Source organism: Apus apus, chromosome 3 (assembly GCF_020740795.1).
Source record: "Apus apus isolate bApuApu2 chromosome 3, bApuApu2.pri.cur, whole genome shotgun sequence".
NCBI classification, from domain to species: domain Eukaryota; kingdom Metazoa; phylum Chordata; class Aves; order Apodiformes; family Apodidae; genus Apus; species Apus apus.
Window position 1 is genome coordinate 103,940,935 of NC_067284.1, and position 17,668 is coordinate 103,958,602.

The 17,668-nt window shown below is 48.5% G+C and overlaps 1 protein-coding gene across 1 annotated transcript in view; it reads right to left on the reverse strand.

Moving 5' to 3' along the window:
* HADHA (hydroxyacyl-CoA dehydrogenase trifunctional multienzyme complex subunit alpha) overlaps positions 1–17,649 on the reverse strand; it is a 30,891-nt gene extending 13,242 nt beyond the window's left edge. The window contains exons 1-10 of the mRNA XM_051615843.1: positions 17,541–17,649; positions 13,411–13,452; positions 13,251–13,321; positions 12,357–12,490; positions 10,478–10,616; positions 9,341–9,460; positions 9,153–9,255; positions 5,271–5,393; positions 4,511–4,629; positions 3,621–3,677 (exon numbers count right to left, since the gene is read on the reverse strand). Of these exons, the coding sequence (XP_051471803.1) occupies positions 3,621–3,677; positions 4,511–4,629; positions 5,271–5,393; positions 9,153–9,255; positions 9,341–9,460; positions 10,478–10,616; positions 12,357–12,490; positions 13,251–13,321; positions 13,411–13,452; positions 17,541–17,622 (990 nt within the window). The 5' untranslated portion in view covers positions 17,623–17,649. The remainder of the gene's footprint in view (positions 1–3,620; positions 3,678–4,510; positions 4,630–5,270; positions 5,394–9,152; positions 9,256–9,340; positions 9,461–10,477; positions 10,617–12,356; positions 12,491–13,250; positions 13,322–13,410; positions 13,453–17,540) is intronic.
* Between the last annotated feature and the right edge of the window lie 19 nt (positions 17,650–17,668).

Consider the following 17,668-nt stretch of genomic DNA (forward strand, 5'->3'; position numbering starts at 1 on the left):
CATGGCATTTCCACATCCATCTTCTTCTTTTCCACTGACTCAGTCACAGTCCCCTTCCACCCTCCCAGTACAGCTTTGGGAGGACCATTCCCTGGCTGCTCACCAGTGTGATGGTGAAGTGACCTGTCGACCTCAGCCACCCAGCAGCTGAGGAGGGGTCCTGTGACAACAACACAGAAGCCACATCTGCTTCCCCAGTGGCAGGACAATACTCCACTGTCACAAGCTCCCCTTCTCCCGTGTGCCCCCTGTACCAGCTGGAGCCATTGCCCCAGTGGCTTCCAGGGGAAAGGGCCCTGCCCACAGGCTTTGAGAAAAATCTCTGGAGAGGCAAATTCTCACTAGTAGCAGGAGCCTGATGCTATTTTCAGGGGAACACAGACAGGCAACAGAACCAAAGACCTGCATAACCCCCCAGCATGAAACAGGAAAGCAGGCAGGGAGACAAAAGACAGTGTAATGTGACAGAAAACTGATGCTGGCTGAGCCAAGTCAGCAAAGGAAAGCTGCCAACCCAATGTGGTTTTAGAGGAGGCTGAATCTTTTTACCACTGTCCTGTGAGCTGGGGGGTTGATAAAAATATCAGGAACACAAAGCCTGGAAGAGAATCTGCAGGTTTCCTATTCTAGTAGAAAGTGGGAGGCATTAAAAAAGACACGACACTGATGCTTATTATTCTTAAGAGGGTTCTGGGAAGATCTGCATCCTGCTGTTACTCTCAGGAAAAAAAACAACAACATTCATTCTTTTCTGTAAGGAATAGAGTAACCCAAGCCTTTTATTCAGCACCAGACCAAACGTGGGTGGAATGCATAACTGGAACAGACTGGCCCCAGGAGGGCACTGTTAAGGTAGGAGGCAGACGGCTACATCTCAGAGCAGGACCTTGTCACCAAAAAAGAACAAAAGGAGCTACTAAACACAGCAGAAAGACTGCAGAATGTGACAGACAGGAGAGTGAGAACCTGGTGAAAGTTACAGGTAGTACCACGGGGGACAGATGTCTAGTTCCCTCAGCCGCTCCTCATAAGATAAGGTCTGGAGCACAAGTGTGATGAGGAGCGGCTGAGGGAACTGGGGGTGTTCAGCCTGGAGAAAAGGAGGCTGAGGGGAGACCTTCTCACTCTCTGCAACTGCCTCAAAGGAGTCTGGAGCCAGGTGAGGTCAGTCTCCCAAGGAACTAGCCATAGGACAAGAGGCAGAAACAGCCTCAAGTTGTGCCAGGGGAAGTTTAGATTGGATACTGGGAACAATTTCTTCCTAGAAAGGGTTGTCAGGCTCTGGCCCAGGCTGCCCAGGGCAGTGGTGGAGTCCCTGTCCCTGGAGGGATTTCAAAACTGTGCAGATGAGGTGCTGAGGGACATGGTTTAGGGGTGGCCTTGGCAGTGCTGGGGTAATGGTTGGACTTGAGGATCTTATAGGTCTCTTCCAACCAAATTCCATTGTTTCACCAGCAGTTAAAGGGCAGCAATGTGAGAGATGACTCAAATGCAGAGACAATGACACTGAAATGCTGTGGATCTCCTGGGGTCAGGTCTTGCAGAGCCAGCAGTGCTCAGGTAACCAGACCAGTAACAATGTACACAGCCAGAACTACCTCTTTGGTACCATAAAAAACACATTTGAGTAAAGATGTAGCAAAAGTGGGATCAGTGAGGAAAAAATAATTAGGGGCAGGTTGCTTACTAAGGAAAAGGCAATGGAAGAGAAGGGAAGGGATGGCCGAGGATGAACAAGCATGGGAAAGCAATGACCGTGTGTGTGTGGAATACAAGGGGCACCCCTAAGCAAGCCACTGATTATTCTGCTTCCTTGCTGAAGCCCTAGACCTGCCCACCAGTCTGTCCCACCTTCAGATTAAACTCTTTTCCTCTTTGCCTTGAGCAAACCTCAAGCAGGACTGGATGGCACTTAGGACATGAACTTCATGTGCCAGCAGCTGATCAGACAGGGTCCTGTGGCCTACAAATTAAGAGATGAAAAATCTACAGGCAGCTACTAAAGGGGTAGGCGTGTGTGTGCACATGTACTCTTATTGCCACATGTGAACTTCAGTTCTCATCAGCCAACCAGAAGGAACAGCACCAGTCATCCACACTGGCCATGCCTTCAAGTGGTTTGTGTTTGTGAGCACACACGTGCTTGTACCTACACCTCTGCAATGGGCTAACTCCTCTAATGCCTGCTCAGCCTCCCCACTGGCTGGACCTACAAAGGGGAAAAAAAGAACAAGAGGTGATGACTTTATTTCCTTTCAAAGTTATTGGTGCTATCTCTAACCAGTGCCCCATGGAACTAATTGAAGGGAAAGGAAAAATAAAATAGAGGTTTATTTCACAGAGTCACAGAACTACTAAATAGATGGGGCTGGAAGAGACCTGTGGAGGTTGTCTTGCCCCACCCCACCATTCAAAGCACAGTCAGTAGAGCAGGCTGCTATGGACTGTTCCCAGCTGGGTTTTGAGTAACACCGTGGAGGGAGACTCCACAGCCTGTCTGGGCATCCCGTCCCAGCATTCCAACACTTTTGTAGTAAAAAAAGTTGTTTTGCATATGTAAGTGGAATTTCCCATTGCAGTTTCTGCCCATTACCTCTTACTCTGCCACAGGATACCACTGAGAAGAGAGTCACTGTGCCTTCTTTGCTGCTTCCTACACATTGGTAAGATCCCCTCAAGCCTTTGATTCTCCATATTTCCCAGTCGCTCCTCATGTGCTGGATATTCCAGGCCTGCAACCATTCCCATGGCCCTTTGCTGAACTCTCTCCATGCAGCCTGTACCAGTGCATGGGGTTATTCCTCCTCAGGGGTAGAACTTGGCATTTCCTGTTGCTGAACTTCAGAAGGCTCCTGTCTGCCCAGTTCTCCAGTTTGTTGTGGTCCCCTGAATGGCCAGTACTAGCCCATGTGCTGACTGGAGTGGTTATTAAATAGGTAAGTTCACCAAAGGGATAAGGAGAGAGAAAAGTCCTGTTTTGGCTGAGAAACTACTACTGGAAAAAACACACCTAATTTACAGAAGCACCCAAAATTATAGGTGAAAAAGAACCAGCACTACGTATCTGGACTAGAAAACAGGGCAAACAGCAAAACAAGAATAATGGAGAATCAACACCCTGAGCAAAGATGATGGCGAAAAAAGGTGACAGAGTAAACAGAATGTTGGTAAAAATGAAAGTGAATTATTGAAGGAGATTACTTGTTTGCACCAAATTGCCTGGAAGCACTGGTGAGACTGAGAGTACTATGACCACTCCTCTGGGTTACCTGTCCCATAGGACCATCAGAAAAACCAAGCAGTGCTCAGACATGCAGGGAAATCAAAGTCCTGTTAGGTGAAACCTGAATCAGTGAACTCTGTCTGGTCACTCCCTACTCAAAAGACAACGCAGACAGTAACGAGGAAAAGCACAAACTGTTCCCACAGCTGAAGAATCCTGACCAACAGTCCCGTTGGTCAAGCCAGGTCTTCTTCACAGCCCCACTGCCAGAAGAAGGGGCAGGGAGCAAGAAGCCATTTTGAGCAGCCTATGACAAATATTGTCCTTTTTGCACGGTGAAAAAAATCAACCCCCACCCCCAACTCACCAATGACTACCAGGGATCTCATCTCCTTACCTGGGATTCTGTGAGGTATCCAGCATCACGCCCCTGATCAAGACCAGTCTTTACAACCTAGTTGAAGAACAATAAAGATATGCTGCTGTTAAGTCCTGTCTGCCAAGAGCCAGGCTTAAATGAGACCTCTTGTTTAGCTGCACCTCCTGTTTTCACCAATGACTGCTCCTCAATATTCAAGGCTTCAGACTCTCTGGGTCCTGTCCATGCCATTCAAAGCAGAGCTACAAATCACTTCATCTTTCTAGCACAGAATAGCTACAAGGGTGAGGAATTTTCTTTCAGGTTAATTTTTACATACACCTTATGGTTTCAAGAATAGTTCTCAGCAGGAACGTGCTCCTGTAATGTCATTGCTGTCAGAGCAGGGCACTCACAGGTTGTACAGATATCTTAACAAAAACTTCAACAGTGAAAAGTCATTTTAAAATACAGATTCAGTACTGGACAGAGTAACTAAGATAATGCCTGTGTAACTCAGGGGACTAACTCAAAGTATTGTGTCATTAGTGCTATGAAAACAGCAACTGGTCTTTTCCTGGCTTCCAACAGGTTAACCCAACTCTTTCAAACTCTATAGGAAACTTGGAAAAAACTGCAGCTGAAAGTTTCCTGGATGAAGTATTCCAGCTAAGCCTTTTCTTGACTGGGATTCTTGCTCTTCCCATCATTGGTCCCAGAACCACATAAATTGGTGATCATATTCTGGGAAGCTATTCTGATATTTATTGTGCTTGCTCGATACATCACACAGCTCATGCTTATCTTCTGTGAATATCAGGATGTACAGCTTGACTCAGAGAAAGGAACCACCTTCCCTCCATCTGTTCCCATATTATTCCTCAGATCCACATTCTCTGTGGTCTCTTGGGCCTTGTGGTGGGAGTTACCTCAATGATCTTTAGTGGAGCAGGGTAGAGCCCTTTGGTTTGCTTCTGAACTTTGCTCTCCACTGTCTTGTAGACTTGCTGCCTCACGAATGGAAGAGCCATAGCATAGTCTGTTATCTCTGCAAGAGGGGACAAAACATGTCTCAGCAAGGTGCTATACACACCATCAGCCTTTCAATTATCAACCCGACAGCTAAAGAATATATATGTGAGTGTTGCACATCTGCAATAGAATCATGCATCTGAACCTCAGCCACAGGTAGCACGGTCTGCTCAGAAGAGCTCCCATGGTTCATGCCACAGACAAGTCTCATTCAGGGCTACAGTATCCTCCTAACACAACTGGTGACAGGCTGAGCTCTGTGGAGCAGAACTCCCACAGAGATGTCATCATTTCTGGGCTCCACATAAGGGTGCTGCTAAGTAGAATTAGTACAGAGCAGACCCACATGTCTCTTCCCACTTGATAACGCAAGCCTGGGACATAACTTGCTTCTACAACTTCAAAGATGGATAGTCTCCTGGAGGTGGCTGCTCCTCTCTCCAAGGCCTGGCTCCCTTCTAGGACACCTCAGGAGATCAGATCTGTAGAGTAATGTTTTCTCTACCAACCCACCTGGCTCGAGAGATGATTACAAGACAAAACAACGTTGTTTTAGAAACAGAATGAAGCAGGAGCACCAACAGATCCCAGAGAAGCAAAGTTGGATTATACTCACTGCACTCCCTTGGGATTTGGCTGTGATGCCTGGAGACTTACTCTGCACTAGCCCTTTTGATCTTTTGGCAGACACAGTCCTGTTGGCTAGTCCTCTGGCAAAGCCAACTGCTACCTCCTCCAAGTACTCAATCGTCCGTGCTTCTGGAGGCTTCACACTTGGCCCTGTGAACAAAAGATGATGATGTAGAAAAGCAAGGATGAGACAACAATGTGATGTTCCTTTGAACTGCTAGCACTCTGCTCCCCACCTGTGATGGAAAGGCAACTAACTATACGAAGGCCCCAAGGCACTTAATATCCATGGCATGACACAGGAATGTCAATATGCCAACTCCCAGTGGAAGCAGACAGCAGTGTATGACAAACACCAACGTGACTTTCACAGAGCCACAGAATTGCTCTGGTTGGAAGGGGACATGTGAGGCCATCTGGTCTGATCCACTGCACAAAGCAGGGCCCAGTTCAAAGTTCAATCCCACTCTGGAATTAGATCAGGCTGCCCCAGGCCCTGTTCTGCCAGTCTCTGAACACCTCCAAGGACAAGGGTCCCACCACATCCTTTCACAGCCTGACCATCTTGAGCCCTTTATTCCTCAACTTTCTACTTTGCATGACTGCAGGCACTCTGCATCTCAACATAACTTAAACATTCTGCCTCCCCTCCCTCTCATTTCACCTCTCCCTTCTTACCTGGTACAGTAGGTCTGAAAACCCAAGTCATAACAACACTGTTGCTATTAAACATACAGACAACAGTTCTGAAACACCATGCCCCTGAAAATTACCTGTCCTGAAGCTGATGTCCAATGAAGCCTCAACCTCTGAGATCAGGTGCGGGAAATCTCTCACTTGCTTTAGCTAATGCCATGCTCAGCAACACCTAGGCAAGCTCCAGCTGGTGGCCACCTATCCTGTGGCCCACCTCTCCCACAAACAGTGAAGCAAGCCACCATAAAACGAATTTTAGCAACCTCTGAGGGTGGGTTGCACAATTTGCAAGCACAGGACTCAAATCATCAGTACAGGAGCATAGAGCACAGGCCTGGAAAGGCAGCTTTGTAAAGCTGCTGGAGGCAAATCCAATGAGTCATTAATGAAACAGCAAGGCCCAACCATTCTGCACGGAGCCTGTGGCTGATTGTGCAGCCTTGGGCTGCCTCTGAACTAGCAGAACAAACCTGATGAGGTTACACCTCTATCCTTACAGCTGGGCAACCTCATTAACCTCTATAAGCTCCCCCAACCACACCCAGATGCTGCATTGAGGCCTCAGAGCTAAGAAAACACCACAGCAGACAACTACTCCCTGATACAACAGAACACAACCAAACCCCTCCTCTTTCACCTTCCACTACTCTCATGCTCCACCAAGAGCTGAGGTCTTCAACTTTAAGGTTTCATCTCTCTTCTGATAAAAACCTGAAAGCATATACTCAAGCAGACCCCAGCACCTGCCTGCTGGAGGGTCCCTCAACAAGAAGCAGATAAAAGAGCATGTATATTTTGACCACATCAGGAAGGCTCACTGTTAGGAAATCTCCCTCATGCCTTGGCACTTATGTCAGAGACAGTCTAGAGAAAAGCAGTCCAATCAAAACAACATATTTCATTTTACAGATGGTGCAGAAAACTTAACCCAGTGCTGCTGAATAATCTACATTTCAGCAATATGCGGTGGATTTTAAAGAATACAATGGAAATTTATAAGCATTTGGGATTTCTGAGCTCAAACCTTACTGGCTTCCAAATTCTCTTCCCACCACTTTAAGGCAACATGTCCAAGACCTTCAGCTTTCATGACCTGAGGTGCAACAAGGCGCAAATATCTGATTTCCCCTTTCCATTAGCTTAGGTGTCTGACATGCAGAAGCACTGGATTTTGATACTGCAGCAGAAGGGCTATTTATTTTTAAGTCTGAGCTATAAAAACTATACAGGCAAGGTGGTCTTACCTACATACATGGGTTTATTTTACTTGTGGTTACCTCTCAACATGTTTAGTGTCCTAGCCTGGGAGCTCCAAGCTGTCAACTCACATATTCAGTTCTGGAGCCCTCAACACGGGAAGGACATGGAGCTCTTAGAGCAAATCCAGAGGTCAGGGAGGTGATGTAAAGGCCGGAGCAGCTCTGCTCTGCAGACAGGCTGAGAGAGTTGGGGTTGTTCAGGTTGGAGAAGAGAAGGCTCCAGGGAGCCCTTAGAGCACTTTCCAGTACCTCAAGAAGCTACATGAAAGCTGAGGAGAGACTTTTGACAAGGCCATGTGGGGTAATGGGACAAGGGGGAACAGCTTTAAGCTGCAAGAGGGGAGATTGAGATGAGATCAGAGTAAATTATTTTGCTGTGAGGGTGGTGACACTGGCCCAGGCTGTCCAGAGCAGCTGTGGCTGCCACATCCCTGAAGTGTTCCAGGCTAGGTTGGATGGGACTTGGAGCAATCTGGTCTAGTGAGAGGTGTCCCTGCCCAAGGCAGGGGGGTTGGGACTACATGATCTTTAAGGTCCCCTCCCTCCCAAACCAGTCCACGACTGTATGATTTGTTTTCTTGTATGAGCAATGCACACCAGAATTAGATTTGTGTACGGTAGGAAACAGATGAAAAGAACACTGTGGAGCTCCTGACTGAAGAATGGATTGCACCCCATGAAATTGCCTCTTGATTAATGCTGTCCCTCACCTTCAAAGCTTTCTATAATCAGTGAAAGCATCACCCTAGTTGAAGCTGCTTTTGCCCAGAGGTTGAGAATAAACATGAGAATAGTCAGCAGAAAGCCTTCTGGTACTGGCTGCTTGCTGAATGAACAAGGAAGCCTCTAATGCTTGCATATGATTTGGTTTTTGTGTTCCACCTACATGCTTATGTGGTCTGAGCTAGGGTTCCACACAGCTCTCCAAAAAGTTCAGGCTTCCCTTAAGGAGGCCAGTGTAATAATTCATATAAAAAGCCACATTTGCTGGCTCTTAAAAGGCAACTCACATTTAAGCTGGCACACAGTGGAAGAGTTTACTCAGCCAATTTTAACTCAAGCCTGGGTACCAATGATCCATTTTACAAGCAAGAATACAGGTAAGGACATCCCATCCAGCTGAACGCCAGCACTTGAGAGAGGACAGTCAAAGGCTTTCCCTTGCATTTCTCAGGCTAGGCAGCAGCACATGTTCTTTCTGTTTCTTTTATTTTCCTCAACTTCAAGAGCTAAGGGCCACCAGGGCACTCTGCCCAGGGAAACAAAGCTCAGCCCAGTGCAACCGCGTGGCAGTCCCAGCAGGAACAGCGGTTTCCTTGCTAACTCCTGTCTGCAGCTGCTCAGACCTTGCAGAGGAGGTTGTGGAGGGCTTGTCTTTCATTTAGTCACCTTCCAAGGAAGCCCCCCTAGTGAAGGAATGGCAGGAGCAAGGCACTAGCCCACTTAGCATTTGGAAGTCTGCAGTTTGCAAGAAATTGCTCCATCCAGCTGAAAGACAGTTGGCAGTTCTGAGCATCCAAGCTGCGGGGGTTGGCTTCTCCTCAAGATCTTGTCAGAGATTAACATCTGCAGGCTGCATAAATGTAGACATCAGTCATCTATTCTCCTTTCATTAGGGGTTGCAATCTATCCTTCTGACATGATAAACGAGGAATGCAGGTTCTTATCTGTGTAATTAGCTTATGCAAGAGAGCCAGCAGGCGTGCCCTCTGTGCTAACCTTTCCATAGTCACTTGGCTTCAGCAGGAGCCTGACATTTTAAGGTCCCTGTATACATGCTTCTAAAGTGGGGATAGAGACTGCACTGCAGAGCTTGGTAAGGACTTTGCAGTCCATATGTTCTGCTCCCAACTAGACTGCTGGCTGCATCCATGGCTTTTCCACCAATTTCAGTGAGGTGGAGGGGCTAACCAATTGGCAGCAGATCAAGAAACTGAGGGGCATTATGTCTGACCTAGTGGGTCAACCAGCTGATCAACCAGACCCATCTTCTTTGCTCTGTCAGCACGGATGTTCCTTCCAGTCAGCATCATATCAAAAGCAGCAGGAAGTCCCACCTGGAAGGGCAGAAAGGGGATTTCAGAATGGGAACATGCCATGCAGCAGAAGAGGTTGCTGAGTGAAGTTTTTCCTCTTCCTTACCATCTTTGGCAGCCTCTGAGTACCCCCTGCCCCTGGCAGGAGACCCAGTAACACTTCAGGTGTTCCCAAGACTGTTTTCTTGTCCTTTGTTGCTACTCTGTAGTGACAGGCAATGGCGACCTTAAAAAAGGAAGAGAAAACTAAAGATTTCCCTGTGAAAGACCACAAAAGAACTGGGCATCCATCCCAAAGGTCTCTTCTACACACAGCCTCAGCCTTCCTCCCAACCCTACCCCAATTCCCTAACTTGACTGCTCAAATTCCCTCTGTGTTCACTGATGGCTTCTTCCAGTGAGGGAAGGGCACACAGGGCAGATGACAGCAAGCAGCCATGACATGAGCATGAAACCACCAAATGAAGCCAAGCTGAGTTTAAATCTCATTTAGATCATCAAGGGCTAAATTCATTCACTGCTCTGTGAGAATGGTCCCATTTACAGATCAGCCATCAGTTTATCATTGGATCACCAAACCCAGAACTGTCACCACAGTGCAACTCTCAAGCTGCAACCGCTTGAGAGATCGGAAGGCAACTAGAGACTCCATTCCCACAAGATGATTTTGTTTTAGAAGAACTGTTTTTGTTGAGGAATTACCACTGCCTTTCAGTTTACAAAATGCTAGAGGGAGGCTGCAAAGCAAATACTGCACCTAGCTCAAGTGGCAAGCGATGGAGTGGAGTGCACAGGCCAGGTGGAGCCCGGCCAGGTTCCCCACACTCATCCCTCTCATGACCACCTTCAAAAGAACAGAAGTTGCTGGGATACGAGATTCAGTTCATCTGAAAAGCAGCAATTTCCAGCCTGGACTCTGCCAGCAGCATTTATCTAGCTCCAATGCCTGCTGGAAACAGCCAGTTTTCCCTGGGAGGCTCTCATCTAAATATTAGCCTGGCCCACACAGATTCGTATTTGATTAGCTCTCTTTCAAGAGCAGCAGAAAAATGAGCATGCCAGAGCCCTGAAGCACACCCAAGCCATTAACGTGCCACAAACTCATTTAAAGGGATGTAAGGAACCCATGGCAGGTCCCAAATCTCTCTCACACTCAGCACTGCAGGGACCATGTAGATAGTGTAAGAGAACCAGGGCTAACCACTCCCACTTGCTGCTTGTTAGCCCCCAAATTGTTCAATACCTCCAGCCCTCCTCCCAAGCAGGAGCCACTGATGGCAGCAACTATAGGCTTTGGAGACTGCTCAATTTTTTCTAGCATCTTCTGTCCTTCCTGAGAGAGCTGAGTCACTTCCTGAGAGGTCTTGCAGGCGTCGATCATGCTGCAGGGAGGCAGAAAGGCTGATCAGAATTGGAAAAGCACTGAGAAAGCAGCAGTAAAATGCAAGTGCTTCAAGGAGTTTGTTCCCCTTTTCCCACAAAGCTCCAGTGACTGACAGGCAAACAGCTATTTAGTCCCCTGGTCATAGATTAACAGACAACACAGAGACTACTAAATGCAGCGGGTGAAGTCGCTGCACAGTGACACTGGGCTGTGCCTGCAGGCAGTGAATGAGTTTCCTTGTGTCACAGCTGTGAAAGGCTTTGGGGGAGAGGAGGAAGGGTCACTGGAAGCCTCAAAAGCACTTGTCAGGAAGGGCGGAGCCCAAGATCACTTTTTAGAGGAGCAGATGGCCAGTGCTCTGATGTTGCACTCTGCCTATTAGAGACTCCCCTGTGCTAATTATTCTCACAGAGGTGAGCAGCATTTGCTAGGCAGGCACAACTCCCAATCATAATCACAGAATTAAAATACCGGAATGGGTTGGGTTGGGAGGGATCTTAAAGATCATCTAGTTCCCACCTCCCTGCCATGGGCAGGGACACCTCCCACTAGACCAGGTTGCTCCAAGCCCCATTCAATTCAGCAGGCTCATAGCATCAAGGCATTTCTTAAACACAGCCTGTCCTTCTGCTCTGCTTACCAGTTCAAGCTACTGCCTGTTGCCCATCGCAATGTACACCGAGTCTCTGCCCCTGAATAAAGCCAGCCAAAAAGGTAAGAAGGTTTTAAAGGGTCTATCTGCAATTCAGCTTCTTCCCTCCGACCTTTATGGCTTTCAATGTCTTTAAACAATTATTCTGTCCTGCCCAACGTCTAGACTGGGAGCTAGTGGTCATCCAGGTCCTGGTGAGAGCACCCTGCAAAAATCACCCACACTGAATCACTGGGGAGGCTGCTCAGCTGCTCCATGTGGCAGAGTGCCAAATCCTGCCTAATTGAGGGGCCACACTGGCAGACATCCAGGCTCTCAAACCCAGCTGAAATTAAGTCCTGCATGTAAATTAACTGCTCTTGTATCCCACAAGACCAAAGGACAATGCTTACCCTGGAGCCAGGAAGGGCTTCCTTGGCTGCAGCCCAGCACACAGGAAGGAGTGACCAAGTATTACAGCCAAATGGAGTTTAGTGACATGTCATGTTCCTTTTTATCATGGTCTTAACTTCATTTGAGCAATGCCTGTGCAAGAGGATTTCACTCCCAGCCTCTGTCTCAACCCTGGGGAGATACCAGTGCTAAACTGCTCAGGCCTAAAGCGTACCAGAGTACTGGTCCCGAGCATCTGCCCTGTGAGGAAAGGCTGAGAAAGGTGGGGCTTTTCAGCCTGGAGAAGAGGAGACTGAGGGGGATCTCATCAATGCTTATAAATATCTACAGGGCAGGTGTCAGGAGGATGGGACCAGACTCTTTTCCGCAATGTCCAACGACAGGACAAGGGACAATGGGCACAAGCTGGAGCACAGGAGGTTCAAGTTAAACATAAGGAAAAAAAAATATTTACTGGGAGGGTAACAGAGCCCTGGAACAGGCAGCCCAGAGAGGCTGTGGAGTCTCCTTCTCTGAAGATATTTCAAACTCATCTGGACATGTTCCTGTGTGATCTACTGTAGGTGATCCTGCTCTAGCAGCATGGTTGAACTACATGACCTTCAGAGGTCCCTTCCCCAGCCCCACCAAATCTGGATGCTGGACTTCAGAGAACAGCTCCAGCAGTGTCCCTTGTAACGGCCCCATACTTACTCAATATCTGCTCCAGCAATGAAAGAGCCTGGCTTTGACGAGATGAGGACGGCACTTTTGACAGCTTCATTAGACCAGATCTCATTCATTACTTCAGTAAACTCAGAGTTCAGTTGTCTGGACAGAGTGTTCACCTGGAGGCACCAAATAAGTGTCATAAATAAGGAGCCCAGCAAATGTTGGACTTTAATTTCTGATTAAGTAGTGGACTCAACCATGGTATCATCAGAAAACTTGCTCAGAAGACAACAAAAAGCCAAAGCCAATGGCAGGTCTGAACAGATTTTCCAAGCCAGTAGAAGCAGCAGTTCTAGGCCTTTCAAGATTTGCTTTTGAAAAAAAAAAAAAAGACTAGAGCAGCAAGAAATTCACCCAAGAGCCAGACCAAGTGTAACACTTCTAGGGTGCTCAAATTGAGCCCAGATTTCCTCTAGAAGTTACTACATCCTGTGCCATAATACAGCAAGAAAATAACCCCAAGAGCAAACTCTGCAGCAGGTCAAGCAATCTTTTATTAAGAAGTTCCTCCTTAACCTCACCAACAGTGGGTTTGTGACCTCAGACAAAGATCTTTTGAGCTTCTAATCTGTTTTTTTTGTAAATAATGGACACCCTCCATAAACACCTTGCATCCAACTTAGGAAGATCCAGTGCACCCTTGTGCGAGTGGGAGAGACAAGTTAGTTTAGCTGCATACAAAACATTTCCACAAGGCATTTTCAGGTTTCTCATTAAATGCCTAAGTGCTCATTTTCCTATTTCCACTTTGTTCACAGCTTGGAACGCTGCAGGTTAGGGAAGTTTTTAGTCTCAAATCAGCATTTTCCAAGCCTCACCCATACGACTGCCACCCCTGCCATTTCCATGGATAAGCAAAGCCATCTAAAAAAGTACCTTGGAATTTGGTGTGTTGAAGCGCACGACAGCAACGTCTCCTTTGATGTCATAGCTAACGTGGGTTCTGGCTGGAAACAACCAGAAACACCTCATCAGCTTAATTCTCAGTGGACTTTAAGAAAGAAAACGAAGTCACAGAGAAAAGCTTTAGACTTACTCTGAAGGGCAGTGGAGGTGGAGATGTTACGGCAAGCATAACCTAAGGGAAAGATGTTGCAGATATTATTAACTCTCTGCTATTAATGCATCCCAAGGTACAGTGCAATCATGTTAATGCAATAAGGTCCAGTGTTATGGAAAATCCCAAGAACGAGCCAGTTCCTTCCCTTACAGCTTGATCTGTGCCACCACCAGAGTTCAGTAGACTCCATGCTATTGAAGTGACCTTCACAGCACCAATTCCACACTGTACCTTCCAATGGCAGCAATGCCAAACAGAGGGCAGGAATTCAAAGCCCTCTTCCCAAAGAGCTGACAGGAGATGAAGTAGGGGGCACACAGGGGCTTTTGGGGTGTTTAGTACACACAGCTCAGCACTTGTTCACATGAAAAACCAGAGAGCTTGGAGAGTTTCAGGCCCGCAAATTAACTTCTCCGCAAATCAAACATGATTTTCCCCAAAGATTTCTGCAAAAACACCTTCTTTGTGCAGGTGAATGGTGCCACCCCAGGTGTTACTTCATGGACCACAGGCTCTACAGCTGGTCAGCCACAAAAAGAACACACAAAATATTTATTCTGCCTCTGTCTATGAACAAAATACTTGATCCATCTCTACTAATTACATATGGAAGCACCTAGACCAACCAGTCTCGCTTCAAAGCACTCAGAAAACTCTGAACAAGTTCTGTCCACAAGTGAAAAGCCACTTTTCTGACTCACAAACCCCAGATCTCTTTTTTCTGCTGAGAAATTTTACTTGGCCTGATGATGTCTCTACACCAGGGAAGCTCAGTTCTAGTCAAGTGACCTTGATCTTGACAAAAGAGGATCCTCTAACACAGATCTGGGCTGAATCCCTGCCAAAGCTGCTTTAAGACTGAATTCTAGTAAAAGCATTAATTCTTAAGCACCATGGGCACATCTACTGACTGGAACCCATTTACCCAGGGGAATTTTACTGCTTAACACTGGCAAAATGTTCAGGAATGAAACATTCCCATTCCCAGCAGCCAGAAGATAGGAAATCCAGAACAGCGAGAATAAAGTCAAACCCTGCACCTCACTAACAGGTGCTTCCCCCTCCCTGCAGCCCCGTGACAGGGGCTTAGGGCTGGAGCTCCACTGCACTTTGTCCCTCTTTCCACTTCTCTCCGGCACTGGCAGCAGGGATTGACCTTTGTGCTCAATTCCCTGAGCCTAAGATACACGGCACGCGCTGTGGGGATGGAAATTCAGTGTCAGTCTGTCCAGGCAAACAGGTTTGTGTGGGCATCATGTGCCCGCACCACCATTTTATACACAAAGAGTGAATTGGTTTCCACTCCAAAGCTACTTTGAAGTGGGGTTTTTTTAGACTAGAACAATGCCCAGGTTGGGATTGCTGTAGCCAACATTATTTTCCCTTAACTTTTTGTGTGCTAAAGTCAGGTACTCCTGGAAGTAACACCAGTGCTGATTTGCCACAAAAATGAGCATGGTCTGACAAGCATTTCTCTGCTGACAGATGCTCCTCAGCAGAATACGAAGCAGTAAATACTTTCATCCAGATAAAACAACTCAATAAAACCCAGGCACCTCCACTCCTCTAAAAAGAAGGCAAGGAGGGAGATACCTGACTGCATTAACTCACTTCAGTCCTGTATTGCTGCATGGGGGGGGCAGAGCAGAAAGGAGAAAGAGACCACACAAACATGGGTTTCAGGGAATGTGGTGGTGCTCCCCTTCACACCCTTGGCCAGGCAGGGAAGGGGAAGGTGAGTGGCACATCACGCTCCACCACTTACCCAGGGCAAAGCACTAGATAGTAAAAACTGCATTGCACGCAAAACGTGCAGCCTCAAATACAAACAAAAAGGGAATGGACTGATTAACTTTTTTTCTCTCTCTCTGGTCTAACATGCCTTCCTCCTTTGCGTCCATTCCCAAACAGACCGTGTCCGTGAAAACCTTAAACCCTGCATTCCACTCTGCCTTCCAGTTCTAGCAGAACAAAACACACCAAGTAGGAAAAAAACCAATAAAATCGAAACACAACTGAGCAAATCTCACCACATTTTAATCCCAACTCTTTTAGGAATGGTATTTTCATCAAACAGATGCTTATTATCTGAGTGAGATTTATGTTTTATTTTAGAGCCCTGAATACTTGTGGAAAACACAGCTAAAACTAAAAGCCCATTTACTTGGTTGCAGTCACAGCACATCTGCTTTAGCAGTGAATTCATTCAGCAGCACAATGGTAACTTGCCAAGACCAGAGACAGAAAATCCTGCTGCTTCACTAACGTTCACTCTAGAATTAAAAGTCTCGAATATCAATTCCATTTTCACCACTTCCCTCACTGCAACTGCAAGAGCAGGGACACCAATGCTTCATAGAGCTGCTCTTGGGACTTCCCACAGAACTTGGATCCAGAAGAGAACAGCCTTTTCACACACTTCAGCTGCAACCTGTTTCTTCCCACTTTCGTCTTTTCCCTGTCATCTCCTCAGCTCTTTCCCTGCCCAGCTTCCCCTTCCTGCCCCTGCACTCACCTGGACGTGGCATGCCCCTCTGCATGGGAACAGCATCCATGGATGGGGCAGGAGAAAAGCTTTCTTGCAGTCCTGGGCCAAGCCAAGCACCCGCAGAGCCAGTGAGCTGGAGCTCACTTTCAGCCTGTACCTGTGAGCTGACAGCACTGAGTGCAGAACTGAGCTGGGAAACTCTGGAGCTTTCCTATTCCCTCTGGGAACCTGCTGGCACATGGCATGTGGCTCAGCAGGTAGGGCCAGCTCTTAAGCTTATTCTGTCTTCTGCCTGCTTGCTGCCTCCTGTAAGCCTTTTGGCCTTCCCTGGAGAGATCTGCATTCTAATTTAACAAACACTTTGTTAGGCCAGAGCAACTCTATTAATTACAATGTGTCCTCACCTCCAGGACTGTTTGGGTTGAAGAATAATGTCAGTTGTATCAAGAAGCCAAACTGAGGACAGCCTGAGCACTCGATGGGAGTTATTACAGCTCTGCTCATTATCCACTGCAGCACCCTGCTCCTGGAGGAACTGGCTCACGTACAAACTGCATGCAAGACAGGTATGAGGTTTGAACAAAACGCTGCCAGATTTCAGGTCAACAGAGATACCAGACCCTGAAGCCCTTCAAAGCACAGAAACAGAAGCAGTTTAATGCCTCTGAGCCCCTGGGCCTTCCCAGAGGCACCTACTGAATCCATGCTTTGACAGCTCTGCAAGGAAGGCCCAGCACTGGGCCAGCAGACTGCAAGGGAGCATTAGTCAACGGCTGAGATGTCTGAATACCAAATTAAAGACAGACGAATGGGGTGCCTGGAGACACCAGCACACCTGGGGGCATTCTGTCCATCCACCCGCTGACACCCCTTTCCCACAGACACACCTGGAGGACAGCCCCAGGAGCCAGATGGCCAAGGACATGGGGACACCCCCCACCTGGTATGTACATATGGGCATTGGGGACACACACGTGTGGAAGCACACAGAGACACACTCTCCCTGTGGGTCATCTGTGCTGAGGACAATCCTGCCAGGAGGGTCTGTCCCTTCACACAGGGTCACAGGGACCCGCCCCCTCCCCCAGCCACACAGCGATTCCCAAAACGTGCCCACGCACAAGGACACAGGGACAGCGGCTGAGCACACACAGGCCAGCCTTCTGGGGGCAGGTGTGGAAGCATCTCCCCCGTTTGGGGGCTCACACATGCTCCCTCCCCCCCCAACTCCGCGGCTCCCCAGAACATGGAGATAGCCTGGGAAAGGGGACAGGAACATGTCGTGGGGTCACGGAAACAACACGGGACACCCACACGGGCAGGGACACCCACACGGGCAGGGACACCCACACGGGCAGGGACACCTCCAGGGCGGCAGCCGCGGCCCCCCCCCCTCTCCTCGGGACATGCACATCGGGAACAGTCCCCCCGCTTCATTCCTCAGAAACCGCCCCCGGGAACACCCCGCTCCCCACAGCCCCAGGCTGACACGCGGGGCCGCCCTGAGCCACCCGCACCCCCGCCTCCGCCTCCCTCCCGCCCCAGGGGCTCCCCCGCCCCGGGCTCACCCCCGCCCCCCCCGCTCACCCCCCAGCTCACCCCCGCCCCCCCCGCTCACCCCCGGGCCGCCGGGCCGGGCCGTACTTGGCGGCGGCGCTGAAGCGGCCCAGGCTGCCGATCGCGCGCACCGCGGCCGCCATCTTTGCTGCGCGCGAGGTCGAATGAGGGAGAGGCCGCCCGGGGGCC